The sequence below is a fragment of the Mastigoproctus giganteus genome, chromosome 9 (assembly GCF_048544385.1).
Source record: "Mastigoproctus giganteus isolate SK-2022 chromosome 9, ASM4854438v1, whole genome shotgun sequence".
Lineage (NCBI taxonomy): Eukaryota > Metazoa > Arthropoda > Arachnida > Uropygi > Thelyphonidae > Mastigoproctus > Mastigoproctus giganteus.
The window spans coordinates 40,625,076-40,647,036 of NC_143583.1; the positions used below are offsets into that span (position 1 = coordinate 40,625,076).

Sequence of the window (21,961 nt, forward strand, 5' to 3'; positions counted from 1 at the left end):
ATCCGCCCTACCATGGAATATTGTTCCAACATCTGGGGTGGTGCGCCCAAAACCTCTCTCAGGCTTCTAGATTCCAATCAGAAGAGGGCAGTTAGGTTAATTAATAACTCCTCTCTAACAGAGTCTCTCCACTCACTGTCTCATAGCCTTACTGTTTCTGTTGTATGCCTTTTCTACAGATACTTCCATGGGCACTGTTCTTCTGAATTGGCTTCTATAATTCCCACTCTTGCTTTGAAAACAGTCCGAACATGTGCTGCCACCAGCCAACATCCATTTACTATCCACCTCCAAACTCACAGAACCAACTTTTCATCTTCCTTGTTTATTCATTCAACTGCCGTTTTCTGGAACAAACTTCCTTTGTACGTATATCCTGAAAATTACAGTCTACATAAGTTCAACTTTTCACGCTTCTACTTAGTAGTTGCTTGGGTTGAAGGTTGAGAAGACAAAATATCTTCTTTCGTCTTCTCAACCTTCAACCTAAGCACGGTACTAAGTACTAAGTAATAAATTTAAGGAGGAACTGGACAGGCATTTGGAGGGAATGGTGTGATTTTTTTTTTTTTTTTTGCCTGATGCTGCATAAGCTCCTACACTTGCTTTCTTGCATCATGTGCTACTACTACTACTACTATAGGTTCTAGTACCTCTCGTGTTTGGGGTTTTCATTAAAAAAAAAAAAAAAAAAACCAATAATAAGCAAGGTATGCTGCTTGCACAAGACAAATTATTCAACTGGTCAGAAAAATGACAGTTTAAAACATATATTGCAAAACTGGTTTGACATTTGATTAATAATATTTACTCAAATGTCAACAAACTTAGACTAGCCAGGACACAGCATCAGAAAGGGGGGGGCCTTCTTGCATAAACCATCCAGTTTATCCAATAATCTGCCAAGTTCATCCTTAAATTATTTGAACTACCTACCTCCACAACATCTATCTCCTTATTCAAGGTATAATGATGTTTGTTTGTTTGTTTGTTATTTGGTTTTTAGGAGCATTAGCAACTAAGGCCATATTGCTCTGAGATATGCAGTGGTCATTCACTGACCTTTCCGCACCCTCCGTATTTGGTGGTGACGGGCTCGAACCCTGGTCTAATCAAGAAGCGTGTACTACACACTGCTGCTCCTTCCCACCTGGCTACGGAGATGCCTAAGGTATAATGAGACAGACAACTTGTTGTGAAGGAATTCACAATATGAGATGTTATGAAATGATGCCACTGCACAACACTGGTTGGTTTACTGTGTATAGAAATGATGCTATTGAACTAATATGACATTTACATATATTCCCTTATATGTGTCTTCCAAGCAAGAGGTAGGAGGCATATTACATTTAATTTACTCAATCCACTTAAGGCATTAAACATTTCAGTCATATCTCCTCATAGATTCCTAATTTCCAGAAGCTTTTATTTTCTGACTAATCTTGTTACTTGTCTCTTCACCTGTTCAAACCAAACTACATCCTTCCTAAAATGACACTTCCAGGCTCATATGCAGTATTCATGATGTGACTAACCATTTACCTATACAATGGGACAATCATCTCCTTGTCCCTGTTGGACAAAATTCCTGTATATCACTGAGAGAACCACATGAGCTGTCCTAGTATCCTGTCTACACTGCTCAGAAAACTTCATATCAGACTGTACAATTACCCCAAGGTAACTGTAGTCTAACATCTGCAACCCTGTCAACTTTTGTATCATCTGCAAACTTTGAGGTTAAACAATGATTGGAAATTGAACCAATCCATAAATTTAAACTCTTACATGATATGTCTTCATAAATATTATTAATAAATATTGAAAACAATAAAAGGTTTAGAACTGAACCCTGAGGGACTCCACTATAACATTAGTCCATGAAGAGCAGTACCCAACAACAGCCACTCTTTGCCTTCTGCCATTCAACCATCCCTTTATCCAGAGCAGTAAATTCCCCATAATGCCACAGTGCTCCAATTCGTATAACAATTTTTCAGGTGAACAGTATGGAAAGCTTTATTGAAATCCAAGTACAGTCAAACTTGGTTATAATGAGCATCAAGGGACCGACAAAATTTCCTCATTATAACTGTTACTCGCTATATCAGTGATAGCGGAGATGGTGGAACCCCTGAAGCTGTTAAACAATGAACACTTTATATCAGTGATGAGTTAAACCTACCTCCTATTTTTTTAAAATTCTCAATAACTTGATAAAAAGAAAGATTCAAAAAACAAAAGAAATATTAGAGAGAAAAAAAAAAATAAGTATATACCTACATAAAACTACAATACACTTAATATTAAACACAATTTATTTATATGTAATTTTAAAACCATACACTTAATACTAAACAATTTATTTCTCTGTAAATAAAAACAATACTATTTAATAATAAACACGATTTCACTTTGACATTTCTTAAGTTTCCCCTTAAAACACTGAATGTGTTAAGTCTCATTATTTGCCTCAGTTCCTTCAAAAAAAAAATTGACTAATGTGTCCATTGCACCTCGAGCTTGTCGGCACTGATTTTGATTCACTTTCAACTGTCATCATATCATCATCATCTTTACCATCATCATTATCATCTTCGTTGAGCACAGTATCTGCAATGTTCACTCTCTGTAGGAAGACCACTAGTAATAAGTTTTCATCGACTGGTACAAATTAATTAAACGTAATATAATTAATTTTATTTAACATAATTAATTATACATATAACCACTTAGGTTACGTAACATAAATAATTAGTAAAAACAAATAATTAATACATAACTTGATACGAAAGTTATATAAAGGGATTTCGCAGATAACACTCGTTACTGAAACGTAAATATTTCGTAGATAACACTCGTTACTGAAACGTAAATATTCCGTAGATAACACTCGTTACTGAAACATAAATATAGCGTTATAACTGTGTTTGGATACAAGTTTAGGATTTAATTTTGTACAGAAATTGAAATTTTATTGAAAGTAAATCTAAATCATGACTCAAACCAGAGCAGCAAAGCAAAGGGCTCAAGCTAATGGGAATGCTGTGGCCCAGGGGAGAACTGAGGGGGGCAGTTGTCCTCTGAATCACAGCCTTGTAAGATGCACTACTTGCTTGATGTTTGCGGAGCAGTCAAGTATGGGACATGATACTGCCATGGGGGATGTCTTTGTGTGTGTGCGATGCAAGGAGTGTAAGGAGATAAGGCGACAACTCAGCGTTGTTATGGGCCTATATGAGAGCTTGAAGGATAGGGTGGATGCCCTCGAAGGATTACAAGTGAGGGGCCCATCAAGCTCTCAGCTGCCCACACCAATGCCAGAGCTTGCACTTGGTCATCGCGGAACACAGCGGCAACCCCCAAGGCAGAATGCGCTGGTCCCAAAGGAACTAGTAGTTGTTGGTGACTCTATTGTCAGGGAAACGGGAAACATGCTTTGTAAAAAGGATAGGTGGAATAGGACCAGGGTATGTCTGCCAGGGGCAAAAGTTGATGACGTTGTAGAGCGGATATCATCTTTTAAGGGCACAAAAGGTGATATAGTTGTACACGTTGGCACTAATGACATTAAGAGTAGGAGACCGGCGGAATTACTTGACAAGTACAGGTCACTGATGAAAAAAAGCCGTGAATTAGGGTTGAAATTGAAAGTGTCTGCAATTCTGCCCAGACACGATAGGAGGGAGTATATGATGAGAGCCCTGTCAATCAATACGGCCCTGGAAAGATTGTGCAGGGCTCAAGGGGTAGAATTTTTTTCAGCCTGGTCTGTACTTGTTAACAGGAGAGACTGCTTCTACAGGGATGGGATACACTTAAATAGAAAGGGTGCAAGAATGTTTGCTGATGCTATCGAGGCAATGTTAGGTGGGTCGGAAAACTGCTAGATTGGGGGGATACAAGGACTAATAGATTAACAGTAGCCACTGGCAGAGGTGAAAGTGATTCTTGCACTGCTTCTATTGGAATGAGCCGCAGCCTGGAAAATAAGATGCAGGATATTTCAGAGACTGCTGGGAATCATTGGGGTACAAGTAAACACATGGGTTGTGTTAGGGTAGCTAAGAAAAAGAACAGGTGCATGTATACTTGTGTGTACACCAATGCTAGGAGTTTAGTAAATAAATTTGATGAATTTGAGGTATTGCTCAAAACATCAAAGGCAGATATTGTGGGGATTTCAGAGACGTGGTGTCACACAGATATAAGAAATGCAGAACTGGAATTTGGGGAGTACAATGTCTACAGAAAGGATAGACAGGATAGGAAGGGAGGAGGGGTTATGCTATTAGTTAAAAAACACATAAAATCCAAGGAAGTGAAGCCAGTCGACATCGCTGGACAGTGCAGTGTCGATTCAGTTTGGTGTGACATAAGCATTGGGAGATCAAAATTGAGAGTAGGAGTGTGCTATAGGCCTAATGACTCTGATGAGTATAATAAGAAACTGTTCGGAGAAATAGAGTGGGCCAGTAAATCAGAGAGTCTTATAATGGGGGATTTTAATTTCCCAGATATTGACTGGAATTTGGGGGCTGGTCACTCACACAGTAGCAAGGCTTTTGTGGATTTATTGGATGATTGTTTTCTACATCAGCATGTTCGGGAGGCAACTAGAGGGAGTAATACTCTTGATTTGATTATCAGTAGTGATTCTTCATGCATTAAGAATCTGCAGATAAATGAACCACTTGGTGGCAGTGATCACAGTGTGCTGAAGTGGGAGTTACTCAAAGAGGTAACTACCATTAGGGGTAAAGGGAAGGGGTATTGCTTTCGTAAAGGCGACTACAATGGACTGAGACAGTATTTAAATTCTATACAGTGGGATCAACTGATGATATTGCCAACAGCAAATTCAAAATGGGAAACATTCAAAGAACTTATTGTGGAAGCTACTAGGCTTTATATACCAACTAAGAAATATTGTTCAAGGTTTAGGCCTAAATGGTTGTCAGATGAACTAATAAGGCATATGGCAGAGAAGAAAAATGCATGGGATACATACAAATTAACACGTGACACGGACGCCTATGATAGATACAAGTTGATCTGTAACCAAGTTACAAAGGAGGTTAGGCAGGCCAAGGCAGATTACGAGAGATCCTTGGCAAGGGATGCGAAGAAAAACAGCAAAGAGTTCTTTACTTATGTAAACTCTAGAAGGAAGGGGATGAATCAGATTGGTCCACTTGAGATCGATGGGTCAACTGTTGATGACCATGCTCGGGTAGCTAACAAACTAAATGAATATTTTGCATCGACATTCACACATGAGGAGTTATTCAGCGAGGGGAATGCCAGAGGTGTATTCAACTCTAGCAGTAAGCTAGAGAATCTTGTAATAACTGAGAGCAAAGTGGAGGAGAAATTGTTGAAGATAAACACAAGAAAGGCACCTGGGGTGGATGGGATCTATCCAGTTATATTAAAGGAGGCAGCAAAGGAGGTAAGCAAACCCTTAGCCATAATTATGAGAGCTTCCTTGGACTCAGGGGAGGTACCCATTGACTGGAGATGTGCAAATGTGACCCCAATTCACAAAGGGGGGATCAAAGGCTGACACAAGTAATTATAGACCTGTGAGTTTAACTTCTGTTCCCGGAAAATTAATGGAGGCACTGGTGAAAGAAGCACTGCAGGATCATCTAGACAAGACTTCAGTTATAGCTAGGACACAGCATGGTTTTGTTAAGGGGAAGTCTTGCCTGACCAATTTGATTGGATACTATGATGCAGTCACAAAAGAACTGGATGCAGGGAATAACTTTGATATTATATACTTGGATCTTAGAAAGGCTTTTGATACTGTTGCACATGGAAGACTGCTGCACAAATTGGAGCAGTGTGGCATTGGAGGCAAGTTGCTGCTATGGATAAAGGGGTGGTTGAGGGGGAGAAGACAGAGAGTGGTAATCAATGGACACTGCTCATCGTGGACTAATGTTATTAGTGGAGTCCCTCAGGGTTCAGTATTGGGGCCTTTATTGTTTTCTGTATTTATAAATGATATTGATGATGGTATATCAGGCTTAATGTCCAAGTTTGCAGACGATACGAAGGTTGGCAGGGTTGTCAAGGACACTACTGACACTATGCTGCTGCAACAGGATTTGGAAAGGTTGAGCAGATGGGCTTCGAGGTGGCAAATGAAGTTTAACATTGACAAATGTAAAGTACTACATATGGGAAACAGCAACCCCAGAGCAACGTATCAACTCTGTGGTACTACACTGACAGTGGTAGAAAATGAAAGGGACCTGGGGGTGGTGGTGCAGGCAGATATGAAGTTCTCTGAGCAGTGCAGACGAGCTGCAAGAGTAGCTCATGGTGTATTGTCAATGATATATAGGAATTTTTCTAGCAGGGATAAGGAGGTGATTATTCCCTTGTATAAGGCAATGGTCAGGCCACACCTAGAGTACTGTATACAGGCCTGGAGGCCTCATTTCAGGAAGGATGTAGAGCTGCTGGAACGAGTACAGAGAAGGGCAACTAGATTGGTGAATGGGACAAAGGGGTTCTCTTACGAAGAAAGGCTTAAGTTTTGCAAATTACAGTGTCTGGAAACTAGGCACCAGCGGGGTGATCTGATAGAGGTGTACAAAGCCTTGAATGGTTTGAGCATGCTCAATGCTGATGGGATTCTTCCTCTAGCTCAGAAAAATCACCTGAGAGGGCATAAATTCAAATTGAGGAAAGACAGATGTAGGATAGATGTGCGGAAATTTGCCTTTAGCCAGCGGGTGGTTGGTGGGTGGAACAGACTTCCATCCCTTGTCGTGGAAGTTGATAGCCTAAATAAGTTTAAGGCTCAGCTGGACAGGTATTTCGAACGAACAGAGGGGTGAAGTGGAAGTGGTTATTTTTATTTATTTATGTTACTTTTTTTTTTTTTTTTTGGCTGATGCTGCATAAGCTTGCTTTCTTGCATCAAATGCCTCTACTAATGCTAATGCTAATTGATGTTATTTGTATTAAACCTACAACGTTGTTACGTAGCAGCCATTCGGATAATGATAAGTTCTTTACTTCATTTCCATCTTCATCTACAATTGAAATTTCATTTGAATTTAATTTTGATTTCTTGAAGCAATTCAATGTGGTTCTCGAAGTAACGTTCCACGCATCACTCAATAAATTTATAGCATCCAATATTGATATAGACTCGCTAAGTTTCTTTTTCTTTGACTGATCATATTAGAACTAGAACTCTTAAGAAATCTTTTCAAACTCTTGATTACACATATGTCCATTGGTTAAAATTGATGCCGCATTGTGAGGCAGAAACACTAGCTTAATGTTGGACAAATTTTGAATCTGGGGATGTGCAGGACAGTTATCAATTAACAATAAAATATTTTTCTTCTTTTTGAATAGCTTCTTATTCCAATCATTTACTTATTGCTGAAAAATATCTGACGTCATCCAAGCTTTCTTGTTTGCAGTGTAATCCACATGAAGTTTCCTTACGTTTTTTAAACACAAGAGGTTTTAACGATTTTCCGATAACAAAGTTTTTATTTATCAGTTCCTGTCATATTTGCACATACAAGCATTGTTAAGAGAGCCTTTGATTTTTTCCACCAACACATTTTCCCCCTTTGAATTTAAATGTATTGTCAGGTGTCAAATTATAAAAAAGTCCTGCTTCCTCGGGTTTTGGAATAGTAGTAGAGGCATGTGATTCAAGAAAGCAAGAATATGAGCTTATGTAGCATCAGCCAAAAAACCCTCACCAATTTCACACATCTATTCCATCTAAAAATTTGTCCAGTTCCTCCTTGAATTTATTTAAGCTATTGACTTCCACAAAGACAGATGGAAGTTTGTTCCAGCAATTAACCACCCGCTAGCTGAAGGCAAATTTTCCACACATCTATTCCATAACTGTCTTTCCTCAATTCGAATTTAGGCCCAGGTTCAAAATCTGAGCAAGAGGTAGAATCCAATCAGAATAGTGCCTGCTCAACCCATTTAAGGCCTTATACACCTCAATCAGATCACTTTGCAGATGCCTAGTCTCCAGCCACTGCAATTTGCAGAACTTAAGCCTTTCTTGGTAAGAGAAGCCCTTTCATTCCCCTCACAAATCTTGTTGCCTGTCTCTGTACATGCTCAAGCAACTCTACATCCTTCATAAAATGGGGCCTCTAGACCTGTACGCAGTACTCAAGGCGTGGCTTGACCAGTGCCTTATACAAAGGGATAACCTTTTCCCTGCTAGCAAAATTCCTGTATATCACTGACAATACCATAACCTGCTCTGGCAGCCTGTCTACATGACTGCACAATTACTACCAGATCTTTTCATCATCTGCCACCCTAAGTCAATGTTAAACTTCAGTTGACACTTCTCAGCCCATCTGCCCAAATTTTATAGATCCTGTTGCAGTAGCAAAACTGTTGTAGATGTCTTCATCATTGAAATCTTTCCTGATTTCTGCCCAAACACTGTCAATCCATTCATTTGCCATTATTGGATCTGCAGATTGAGATTCTCCACTAATTTTTGCATAAATGATGTTATGTTGGTTTTTAAATTGATCCAGCCAACCATTGTTACACAAAAAATCGTCGCGTCCAAGTTGTTCAGCAAATTTTTCCGCTTGAGCCTTCAAGCGGAATGCTTCCTCAACATTTGTAACCTCACACTTTCTACATTTTTTTCTTTTTTGGTTACGTTCCTTTCCAATGCCTATACGTAAACATCTTTATTCTTGCACAATGTCAATACACTTCAAGAGAACAAGAAAACTTTTTACACACTTCAACATTTTTTGCACCACATTCTACCTCACAAATAATTTTGACTTTTTCGTGAATCAAGAGACTTTCTTTTGTTAGTAGATATATTTCAGAAGAAAGGGTTCGTTTCTAATTAATTTTACTTTAAAATTATAAAGTGGTCTGCATACAAAGTTCTTAGAAGTCCCGAAATAAATTTATGGTTCGGTGAATACAAGACAATCTGTAAATAGGGTAATGCAACAAGTGGAACGCCAATGCATTATTGCAGTGGTGTCTAACCTGCGGCCTGCCCGGAAAGTGAACTAAAATAGCATTTTAGAGTCACACCACTGTGTGTACAGGCATGCAAGCATCGAGATCGACTGTATCAAATGTATACATGTCATCCAGTGCAGTCATATGTACGCTAAATACATTTATGTACACATCAATCTTTTCATATTGTGAAATTCTATTATTTTGATATAACTTGTTCATTTTATTGAATTATTAATTGTATTGAATTTGTTCCGAAAGAGGAACATCGATTTCGATTGTCATGTTTTTAATCAACGGTGGACTGATGACTATTTCTTCAGTGAGTACGACGAAAAAGCAGTATGCTTGTTGCATAAGGATACTATATCACTTTTTAAAGAACATGCTGTAGTTTGTCTTGACAAACAACTATGCAAAGAGTAGAAGATATGGAATTAAGGAAACAACAAAACACATGTCAAGAAATTTATCTGCTGTAAGTGCCACTTATCAAGCTGCGCAGTTGATCGCTTTTGAAAGTAAATCATTCAGTGATGGTGAATTTCTTAAATGTTTTTAAAAGCTATGGAAGAAATTTGTCTGGAGAAAGGAGCAATGATACAACACATTAGTTTGTCTCAACAAAAAATTATGCAAAGAGTAGAAGATATTGGAAAGAATTTGTTCCAACTTTTGGAAAGCATAAAACAAATGAAATATTTTCGTGTATCACTGGGTGACAATACTGATGTAAAGGACACAGCCTAACTCCTTATCTTCATATGTGGAATTAATGATAATTTTGTACCAGCTGAAGATTTAGCTGATCTACAGAGGATGCACGGAACGACTACAGGTGAAAATCGTTTTGAAAAATTTTGCCAACCTAATGAAAAGTTAGGATTAAATATTAAAAACCTGGTAGGATTCACAACTGATGGTAAAAAAAATATATGATTGGTAAAAACATTGTGCTTATGTGTAGAATAAGCCAAGAAAATGATAGATATCGGAGCTGAACCTCAGATTGGAAATTCACTTCATTGTGCATCAAGAAGTTCTGTGTGGGAATGTATTGGATCTCCAACACGTTATGAATGTGGTTATTTCAACTGTAAATTTTATAAGATTACATAGCCTTAATCACCGAATGTTTCAACAGCAGATAACACCACATTGCTCACTTGATAATGAAAAAAAAGTTTGTTATTGAAATTGAGAAACAACATCAATACAGGGAAAAAAAAAAAAAAACACTACAAATAACTGACAGTTTTTTGAAATTTGTATTAGCAATACAAATTTCAAAAATAATAATAACAATAATAATAATGACTACAGTTATTAAAACCAAATTTAGGGTTTAATATTACTAACAAGGAAAAAAAAAAAACCAATAAGAAATTTTCAAAAAATGGCAGCACGATGTTGGTTTTAATTTACTGGATCGTTTCAATCCAGGCAAATCAGTTATGTAACTAAAGCATAACAGACAGAATAAGGGCTGCATAAACAAAACTCTTTGCTACTTGTTCGCATTCCTAGCCAAAGATTTCTCATAATCAGCCTTAGCCTGCCTAATCCCCTTTGACTTGACTGAAGGCTAATACTTACTTTATTTTGTACTCAGTGTATGTTTCTGATAATTTATAATCATCCCACACATTCTTCTCTGTCACTAGTCACCAATCTCATTAGTTTAACCTCACCGGATGGAAAGGTCATGGGGGGGGGGTCCATGGTCAAAGATGCATTACAAGATCATTTTGAGAAATATAATACCCCTAAATAGATCAAAACAGCTTTTTAAAGGGAAAATATTACTGACCAACCTGATAAATTACTATGATATAGTTATACTGGAGGTATACATATATATATATATTTAAAGGGTGTATTTAAATTGGTGTCAAATATTCTAGGAGCGTATTAAAAAAATTTCATATAAGCATGGGTCTAGAAATGCTTAGTTTCTGAGGTAGGAGCAATTTTATTGTTTAACAATATCAAAGAATTAATAAGCAATCCAACAAAATAAATAATGCAATTAACAAGACAAAATTTAACGGAAACAAACAAAAACAAAGTAAACACAAGACAGAACATTTTGTTAAAAAAAATTGTTCAAAATGGTTTCCTCCTGCTTCAATGCATCCTGAGTCTGCATTCCATGCTTTGTCAGGCTCTGTTAAATACACCTGGAGTGTTACGTATTTGCTCACATCCATTTAGGATATGCTCTCTTAAAACATCAACGTCAGGCACAGGAGTTGCATAAAAAATGGACTTGAAATGCCTCAGAGATAAAAATCCGTTGGGTTCAAATCTGGTGATCGAGCAGGCCATTCAATTCAATGGATTCCCCCGCGACCAATCCATCTTTGAGGAAAATAGTCATCCAAAATGCTGACAAACTCTCAGACTAAAGTGAGCCTAGGCGGCATCGTACATGAACCACATTTGTCAGATGATGTCCAGAGGTACATCGTACATTAAATGGTGCAATTCATTTTCAAGAAACTGCAGATAAATGTCTCCTGTCAGATGCGGAGGGAAAAAAATAGGGCCTATCAAATGATCATGCACAATTCCAGCCCAAACGTTTAGACTGAACTTATGTTGATGTTTGTCCTGTCACACTGCATGACGGTTATCATCGCTCCAAATGTGGTTAAGGTAGTTTAAGACCCCATCATGGGTAAAACCAGCCTCTCAGTGAAAAAGATAAATGCCAAGAAATTCAGGACCACAGCACACATTTGTTGAATGCGTTGGCACAATGTTCTTTGTGGCAAAAAGTCTGCCTCAGCAAGTCCTTGTACCCGTTGAAGGTGATAGGGGTACAGAAGGTTTTCGTGGAGAATATTCCAAATAGTCGTATGACTAACTCCTTCCCTTACTGCAATTCATTCTTCTACTATCTGATGGATTTTGTCCACATTACGAAGAACTCGTTCCTGAAGGTCAGCATTTCGAACCTCTCTTGGTCTTCCAGTGTCAAAAGATCTTCTCTCAAATGAGCCTGTCTGAATACAGTTCACATGCTCTTAATGCATTCCCATCTGCAAGACTATACGTGTAGTGCATCTCTGCCATTTCACTCACCAAATACATTTTCTTTAATCCGAAGTAATCTGCAGTATCTTCCACAACCAACTAACGTTTGTAAACAAAAAAGCAAAAGCCAATCAACAAAACAAAACACTACTACCCGTTGCAGATATCTTTTCCGCTGAGTGGTGGAGTCTCTACTAGTATCGTGTTTACATGACTTGATAGAGGTATTGAGGCATGCGGGGAAGAAACTAAGCATTTCTAGACCCATGTTTATACGACCTTTTTTTAATGTTTGGTTGATGGGAATATGCCCCTAGAATATTTGACACCAATTTAAATACACCCTGTATATATACACTGGTGTTCAAAGAAAGTGCATCACCTAGGAATTTCACATTTCTAACCCTTTTTCGTGATGGTATGTTACATTAATGACTAGCATCACAAATAGAAATATAAACAAAAGATATTTATTAATAGTTAAAGCAAAGCTAAATAATATTTGACAGGCGCTCTCAAAATATTCCAAAATGAACATTTGCAACCGTTATACAACAGTTTGGTAAACACTACAATTATGGCTGAAATGTTATCAGAAGCCCTCAATTTTCTTAAGTTTATCATTTTAAATGAAAAAAAAAAATGAAAAGATCACCAGGTATAAACTAATATTTAGTTGAACTGCCTCTGGCCCTGATGATAGCAGACAAGATCAGTTTCTGAAGATAATCAACAAATAGTTTGTGGTTCCAAACACAAATTATGGCATCCTGAAGTTCATGAAGGGCCTTTGGTTTCTTTCTGGCAACTACAGATTCCGCACGATGCCAACAGTTCTCTATAGGATTCAGGTCCGGGCTGTTTCCTGGCCAGCTAAGGGTTGTAACGAACCATTCTTCCAACCATTTTTTCACCAGTAACAAATGTAAACACATTGTGTCAAACCTCTAATGCACAAATGAAGCTAAAGTAACTACAAAAGTTACTTACACTTTTCGCCTGATGACAAGGAGCAGAGTCATCCTGAAAGATGCAGTTACTTGGCAGGTTGAAATGGTCTCTAATGGTTGGCAGCAATTTGTCTTCCAACATAGTCAGGTATCCATTGGCATTTGTTGTTTGTTTGTTTATTTGGTTTCTAGGAGCATTAGCAACTAAGGCCATATTGCTCCGGGGATATGCGGTGGTCATTCCCTGACCTTTCCGTATCTCCGTATTTGGTGGTAGCACATGCTTCTAGATTAGACCGGCTTGAACCCCAGTCTAATCAAGAAGCATGTGCTACGCACTGCTGCTGCTACCCACCTGGCTACGGAGGCTTTTATAAACTGAAGGTGACCTACTCTGTGATACGAAATGCAGCCCCATATCATTTGGCTGGTAGGGAATTTCACTATAGACACCATATAACCTGGATGGTATTCTTCGGTGCCATGTCTACGGTGAATCATTTGTCTCCCATCAAAGCCATACAGGTTGAATTTCTTCTCATCCGAGAAAATAACTGACTTCCATTGCTTGGGGGTCCATTTTCACATGCTGCTTACACCAAATTAATCGGGCCTTTTTCTTATTTCTTTTTTTTTTTTTTGTGTGGAGGGGGCTTCTTCTTAGGACGACGAACTAAAGTCCATTTTTGATGAGGCATCTTCTGACTGTTACTGCACTTGCTACCACTCCTGTACATTCTTCCCATTCTCTTTTCAGCTCAGATGAAGAAGCTTTATGGTTTTTAAGGCATAAGTGCTTCAAAATGTGGTCCTGTTTTGGCGTAGAGATTTGTTTATGTCCGGTTCCTTTTTCTATCAGCAGAACCAGTATTCTTGAGTTTGGAAAGAAATCTACTCACTGTCAACTGATTACAAGACACTCTATAAGCAATATGATGGGAAGAACATCCTTCCTCACATAAAGCAACAATAGCACTCTTTCTTTGTGGCATCAACTGCATGTAACTCGCCATCTTGACACAAGCAAGAAATGACTGCAACTCTTGCAGTGTGCTTATACAGCTGATGCAATATTATGTCATCACCTATGCATGTCAATCTTATCTGATGCAATTTGAAAGAAATATTACCATATACTTACATTATTCGGAGGACAATTACAATTTTAAGGGGTGATGCACTTTCTTTGAACGCCAGTGTGTGTGTGTGTGTGTGTGTGTGTGTGTGTGTGTGTGTGTGTGTGTGAAATCATGTAAAAATAGATAAGTCTGATAAAGTTTCATAGATGGAAGTGAAAATTACACAAAGTGCCAAGGACTAGAAAGGTAAGGATAGTAGAAAAAAGAAGTAATGTAGATTTGAAAAAGGCGAAAGAATGTTGATATCCTAAAAGTTATGATGAATTAAGAAAATTATGTGCTGAATTGCAAAGCCAATTTGGAGGCAAAGGAACTGTAAAGTAAAATTATTAATACTAAATAATTAAACAAAATAAAGTAAAATAAAGGTGGTAAATTGTCATCAGATATGGGTGGGCTTTACCATGGTTAGGTATGCATAACCATGTATCAGTATTTACTTCTGCTGACATCAGACTTTGCATTTTTTCCTTCCCTGTATTCGACCTATAACTAAGTTTGCCCACTCATATCCAATGACAGCTTTACCACCTTTATTTTATTTTACTTAATTTTGTTTAATCGTTTGATATTAATAATTTTACTTTACAGTTCCTTTGCCTCCAAACTGGTTTTGCAATTCAGCCCATAATTTTCTTAATTCTTCATAACTTTTAGGGTATTAACATTCTTTTGCCTTTTTCAAATCTACATTATTTCTTTTTTCTACTATCCTTACCCTTCTAGTCCTTGGCACTTTGTGTAATTTTCACCTCCATCTATTCAAAAACTTTATCAGACTTATCTATTCTTATATGTTTATATACTTTTGCATCCTTGACTGCTGCTTTGTGTGTTTTGGTGCATTTGTCATACGTTGCTTATTCATTTTTGTTTTTTATTTTACCATCAACTGTAAATTCGACCTTAAATTACATTTTATTTATATATATATTCTAAATACCAAATATCATTTTCATATTACTGGTAGTTCATGTAATGACCTGACCATCGCCTTATACAAGGAGGTGATTATTCCATTGTATAAGGCGATGGTCAGGCCACACCTAGAGTACTGTATACAGGTCTGGAGGCCTCATTTCAAGAAGGATGTAGAGCTGCTGGAACGAGTACAGAGAAGGGCAACAAGATTAGTGAATGGAACAAAGGGGTGCTCTTACGAAGAAAGGCTTAAGTTTTGCAAATTACAGTGTCTGGAGACTAGGCACCAGCGAGGTGATCTGATAGAGGTGTATAAAGCCTTGAATGGTTTAAGCATGCTCAATGCTGATGGGATTCTTCCTCTAGCTCAGAATAATCACCTGAGAGGGCATAAATTCAAATTGAGGAAAGACAGATGTAGGATAGACGTGCGGAAATTTGTCTTTAGCCAGCGGGTGGTTGGTTGGTGGAACAGACTTCCATCCCTTGTGGTGGAGGTTGATAGCCTAAATAAGTTTAAGGCTCAGCTGGACAGGTATTTTGAACGAACAGAGGGGTGAAGTGGAAGTGGTTTTTTTTTTTTTTTTTGGCTGATGCTGCATAAGCTTGCTTCCTTGCATCAAATGCCTCTACTAATGCTAATGCTAATATTTAAAAAAAAGAAATGCTTAAGGAAGGTAAATTTTTTAGCCATTTTTATTTTTTAAAAATATTTCTCAATGAATTTTTTTCTGTTAGTAATGAATATCTAATATCCCATCATATCTACAGAGCAGTTATTTTTAATAAAATTTTTAAATACATAATCTCTCAAAATAATTATAATATGGCAGCATATCATGATTTATCATTCACTTTTATAAAAAATGGAAAGGAAACTATTCTCATTGAGAATTTAAATTGCAAGTCGTGGCTTTAAATTATTTTTTAAGAACTTTTTTTTTGTAAAATCATAACTTTTTTTCTTTCAATGGAATGCCTTGTGAAGGACAAGCTGTGGTTACATAAACAAATAAATACAATTTAAGCTTTTTACATGCACTCACTCTCTTCAAAAGAGAGAGTAGTAGTGGCAGTGGCATTTGATGCAAGAAAGCAAGTGTATGAGCTTATGCAGCATCAGCCAAAAAAAAAAAAAAAAAAAAACACACCATTCCCTCCAAATGCTTGTCCAGTTCCTCCTTAAATTTATTCAACCTATCAACTATTAACTTCCACAATGACAGATGGAAGTTTGTACCAGCAATTAACCACCCACTGGCTAAAGGCAAATTTCCGCACATCTAATCTACATCTGTCTTTTTTTAATTTGAATTTATGCCCCCTTAGGTTCATAATCTGAACAAGTGGAAGGATCCCATCAGAATTCAGCGTGCTCAACCCATTCAAGGCCTTATATACCTCAATCAGATCACCGCGCAGGTGCCTAGTCTCCAGCCACTGCAATTTGCAGAACTTAAGCCTCTCTTGGTAAGAGGATCCCTTCATTCCCCTCACCAATCTTGTTGCCCTTCTTTGTACACTCAAGTAAATCTACATCCTTCCTAAAATGAGGCCTCCAGACCTGTACGCAGTACTCAAGGCGTGGCCTGACCATTGCCTTATACAGAGGGATAATCACCTCCTTTTCCCTGCTAGCAAAATTCTTATATATCATTGACAAAACCCCATGACCTGCCCTGGCATTCTGTCTGCATTGCTCAGAAAACTTCATATCTGACTGCACAATTACTCCCAGGTTTTTTTCATTTTCTACCACCTTAAGTGTAGTACCACAGTTGGTACATTTCTCTGGGGTTACTTCTACCCATATGCAGTACTTTGCATTTGTCAAGGTTAAACTTCAGTTGCCACTTCTTAGCCCATCTGCCCAAATTATCTAGATCCTGTTGCAGTAGCACACTGCCATTACTGTCATTAACAACCCTGCCAACCTTTGTATCATCTGCAAACTTCAACATTAAGCAAGCCTGATATACCTTCATCAATATCATTGATAAATATACAAAACAACAGTGGACCTAACACCGAACCCTGTGGGACTCCACTAATAACATTAGTCCAAGAAGAGCAGCACCCATTGATTACCACCCTCTGTCTTCTCCCACTTAACCATCCTTTTATCCGTTGTAGCAACTTACCCTTAATACCATTCTGCTCCAATTTGTACAATTGTCTTCCATGCGCAACAGTGTCAAAAGCTTTCCTGAAATCCAAATATATGATATCAAAATTAACTTTTGCATCCAGTTCCTTTGTAACCACATCATAATATCCTATCAAATTTGTCAGACAACACTTTCCCTTAACAAACCCATGCTGTGTCTGAATTATTGCTGCAGTCTTGTCTAGATGATCCTGCAATGCATCTTTAACCAGTGACTCCATTATTTTACCCAGAACAGAAGTTAAACTAACTTGTCTTTAATTATTCATGTCACCCTTCAATCTTCCTTTGTGAATTGGGGATACATTTGCACATCTCCAGTCCGTGGGAACCTCCCCTGAGTCCAAAGATACTCTCATAATTATGGCTAAGGGTTTGCTTAGTTGCTTTGCCGCCTCCTTTAATATAACTGGATAGATCCCATCCACCCCAGGTGCTTTTCTTATGTTTAACTTCAACAATTTCCCCTCCACTTTGCTTTCAGTTATTACAAAATCATTAAGTATCCTGCTACAATTTGATAACCTTCTGCCATTTTCAAACCTTAATAATTCCTCATGTGTGAATATAGATGCAAAATACTCATTCAGTTTGTCTGCTATCTGGGCAGGATCATCAACAGTCGAACCATCGATGTCAAGTGGACCAATCAGATTCATCCCCTTCCTTTTAGAGTTTATATAAGTAAAGAAATCCTTGCTGTTTTTCTTAGCATCTTTTGCCAAGGATTTTTCATAATCTGCCTTCGCCTGCCTAACCTCCTTTGTCACCTGATTACAGATTAGAGAGGGGGGGGGACACTTAAAACAGAGTAAAATGTGCTGATACTGTCATGTGAAGCAGTAGACACTTGCCTCCACCAAAGGAAGCAGGCTTCTACTGCTTCATGTAATGGTGGAGAAAGACAAGGTATTATTAGCAAAAAATTTATCAGTTATATTTGAAGGTACTTAGGCCCTCATTAACCCAGGTCTATTCTGTCTCTAGTTTCAAAAGCTTTGACTACTCTTTAGAATTGGCTCAATACCACTTTTTAGCACACAACCATATGCTAGGCTGCATAACAACCTGGAATCTATTGGGATCATGAGAAAGGTCCTTAAGAGAGAGAGAGAGAGAGAGAGAGAGAGAGAGAGAGAGAGAGCGCTTAATGCCAGATGAAAGAGTTGTTATAAACAGTCATTCTTAAAAGCACCAATGTTATAAGCAAAGTGTGCTATGGCCACTCCTGTTTCTGTTCTTGAATGGTATAGACAAAGAAATAAAAGGCAAGATGTAGAAATTTCCAGATGATATAAAAGTTGAGGGCGGTTAACAATACAAGTCAGAGTGAACTTCTCCAGAATCATCTGGACAGACTTCATGAATGGTTGAAGATGTGGCAGTTACATTTTATTGCTGACAATCATAAAACTCTACACTTGGGAAATAATAACCAAGAAAGCTTACATATTAGTTATTCTAACTGAAAGGTGCAAATGAGGAAAGAGACTTGGGTATTTTGATACAATCAGACATTAAAAAGTTAGAATGCTGTGTAAGCAGGCAATCAGGAAGGTGCACAGTCTTATCAATGATTTATGATACTTCTGCATCTAGAGAAAGGAGGTTATAGTTCATATCAGTATGGAAACCATATTTGGAAATCTGTTCTGGTTTGGAGGCCACGCTTAAAAAAAGAGTGAGCATCCTGAAAGGTTCCAAAGACTGGCAACTTATCTGGTGAGAATAGCAAAGGGACATCCATATCAGGACCAACTAGAAATTGATGTGTATAAGGTAGTAAAGCGGTGAGTGCAAACTAAATGACTGTTATTTTTAGAATGAAATGGGACATGAAACCAGTAAACAAGCTGTTGGGGAAACCCTAACAAAATGGAGTAAGTTGCTTTCTCAGGTGAATGGGGTTGAGTCTCGTGAAATTTAAGGAGCAACCGGACCAGTATTGCCTGGTGGTGGTGGGAAGAGTTATGATGGAGTATATAGGTTAAAGAGATGGGTTTTTTTATTTTTTTTTTTTTGCTGATGCAGCAAAAGCTTGACTTCCTTGCATCTTTTGAATTTTACTAATACTAATATTAAAATTTCATATCATATTTAAATGTGTGTTACACCCTTACCTGTGGGATCATTTTGAGTAATATCTTTTAGTTTTGAACCTAGTTTAATCTTCTCCTGATTCAATAATAATAACCTTTCATTGAGTTCCTACATATTAAAACAAGAAAATAAAATTTAAGAACAATTTCCTTAAGGACAGTCAGTTTTAGTTGAAAAAATTAAATTAATTGAACTATTAATTCAGTGCAGGATCACAGCTTATTTCTAGTTAACAATGTATGACATTCCAGCAGGTGACAGTAATTATATTTCAATGGAAAATTTCACTTGTAACAATAGACTTTGGAACACTGACTGCTCCTTAGTACCCCATAAATGACATATTTTTACTTCATAGAAATTTTTGTCAAAATTCATATGTAAAAATTTAGTTAAAAGCAATGAACCAAAATCTTTTATTTTATATCCTATCACCACAGAAGAGTACTTAAAATAATTGCGATTTAATTAGTCATTACAAGTGATGCTCAATGAGGAAGTAAAGACGTAGTATGGCTTTTACAAATTCATGCATCTCAGGAAATAGGTTATCTGCAGGTCTGTGAAGCACAGGCAAAGATTGAGCAATCCCACAGAATGACATCCAATCTTAAATGCCAAGAATATACTGATATTTACCGTATTTCCCCACGTATAAGACGCACCTTTTTCCAAAAAATTTGAGGTCTAAAAACTGGGTGCGTCTTATACAGTGGTTGTAGATTTTTTTTTACTTTCATTTCCCACTTTTTCGCACTTGTTGTCTTTGCACTCATTGTTTCGCACTTGCTACCGGTATATTAGGTTACGTTTTGCCATGTTCTGCCCAGAAATGGCTCAGAAAAGATTTTTGTACAGTGCTGAATTCAAGTTAAAAGTGATCCAGTTTGCAAAAGAGAATGGAAATCGTGCTGCTGAACGTAAGTTTGGCCCTCCTTCAATTGAGAAAACAATCGGAGACTGGCTACGGGAAGAAGAAACCCTACTGAAAACACCACGGCAGAAGAAGGCCATGAGAGGCAAGGAAGCAAAATGGCCTGATTTAGAGAGGGAATTGAAGATATGGATTGAAGAGCAAAGTAGGGCAATTGGAATTCCTGTGTTCACAAAGATGATTCAGCATGAGGTAAGAATTGCTGATGAAAAAGAAGTTACTAATTTCAAAGAAGAACACAATTGGTGCTTCAGTTTCATGAAAAGGAATGGACTAAGCATGCATACATGCACCAGACTTGCCCAAAAGATGCCTGAAAGCTATGAGCAGAAGGTCCTTGAATTTCATCGTTTTGTCATTCAACGTCAGAAGGCACATCAGTTTGAGTTGGGACAGATTGCAAATATGGACGAAGTCCCCCTTCAATTTGAGGTCCAAAGTAACAGAACTGTTGATAAGAAGGGGGTGAAAACTGTAACTGTGAAGACAAGTGGACACGAAAAAAGCCATTATACAGTTGTTCTAGCTTGTTGTGCCGACGGAACCAAGCTGCCTCCTATGCTGATTTTCAAACGCAAAACAATGCCAAAAGAAGACGTTCCTCAAGGAGTGATTGTCCACATTCATGACAAGGGTTGGATGGATTAGGATGGGATGAAGATCTGGTTTGAGAAAGTTTGGAGCAGGAGACCAGGTGGGCTTACGTAAAACTGCCCTATTGGTGCTTGATCAGTTCAGGGCACACACAACAAAAACCACAAAGAAGATTGCTGCAGAGCAAAAACAAAACTTGCCGTCATACCTGGAGGCTTGACATCCCAGCTCACAACCACTTGATGTCAGCATTAACAAACCGTTCAAAGCTGCCATGAGAGACGAATGGAACCAATGGATGAAGTCTTCTGGGGACAATTTGACACCAGCAGGAAGAGTGAAGAAACCAACTATAGGAGAAGTTTGTACCCGGATGAAAAGATCCTGGGATAATATCAAGATTGAGATCGTTGTCAAGTCATTTAAGAAGTGTGGCATTTCAAATGCCATAAACAGAACTGAGGACGAGGCAATATATGAAGACAGTGATTTGTCATCAGACACAGATGATGAAGCTAATGGATGGGAGTTTTGACAGTGATGAGGAGTTGTATGAATTTTATGATGAATAAAACTTGTGTTCAATAACTTTATGTAATACATTTTTTTTCAAATTTCGGGCCCCAAAATTAAGGTGCGTCTTATACATGGGTAAATACGGTACTTCCTTTATGAAATACATAAGTTAATTAGCATCAATTCCTGGGAATTTGACATTTTGCTTGGTGATGCGATATTAATGTTCACAGGTTATGAAAATTGGACAATAAAGGGAGACCATGGACATTTTCATTCAAGGTATGCATTGTAAAAGACTACAGATATTGCTGACTGACCATCAGTATTTGTCAAACTGCTGCTACAATCAATCTCACCCTAGTGTTTTGTGCATGTGCTACCTGAAGGGACTTGGAAGATTAAATGCACAAGGCATAATATGATATGGGTTTAAATTAACTACATAATATCGGTGTAGATATACCATACTTCACCATAAATTTAACTACATACATAGTGTAAAGGCATTTAATTTTATCTCATATTGTGGCTTCCTTCACGAGATACCAGGTATTGCACTACTTCGAATATTAAGCCTGCATTTAAT

At 37.8% G+C, this 21,961-nt stretch overlaps 1 protein-coding gene across 1 annotated transcript in view; it reads right to left on the reverse strand.

Annotated features, from left to right (window-relative positions):
• Dap160 (dynamin associated protein 160) overlaps positions 1-21,961 on the reverse strand; it is a 531,520-nt gene that overhangs the window by 260,657 nt on the left and 248,902 nt on the right. The window contains exon 14 of the mRNA XM_090381606.1: positions 19,349-19,436. Coding sequence (XP_090237732.1) covers positions 19,349-19,436 — 88 coding nt within the window. The remainder of the gene's footprint in view (positions 1-19,348; positions 19,437-21,961) is intronic.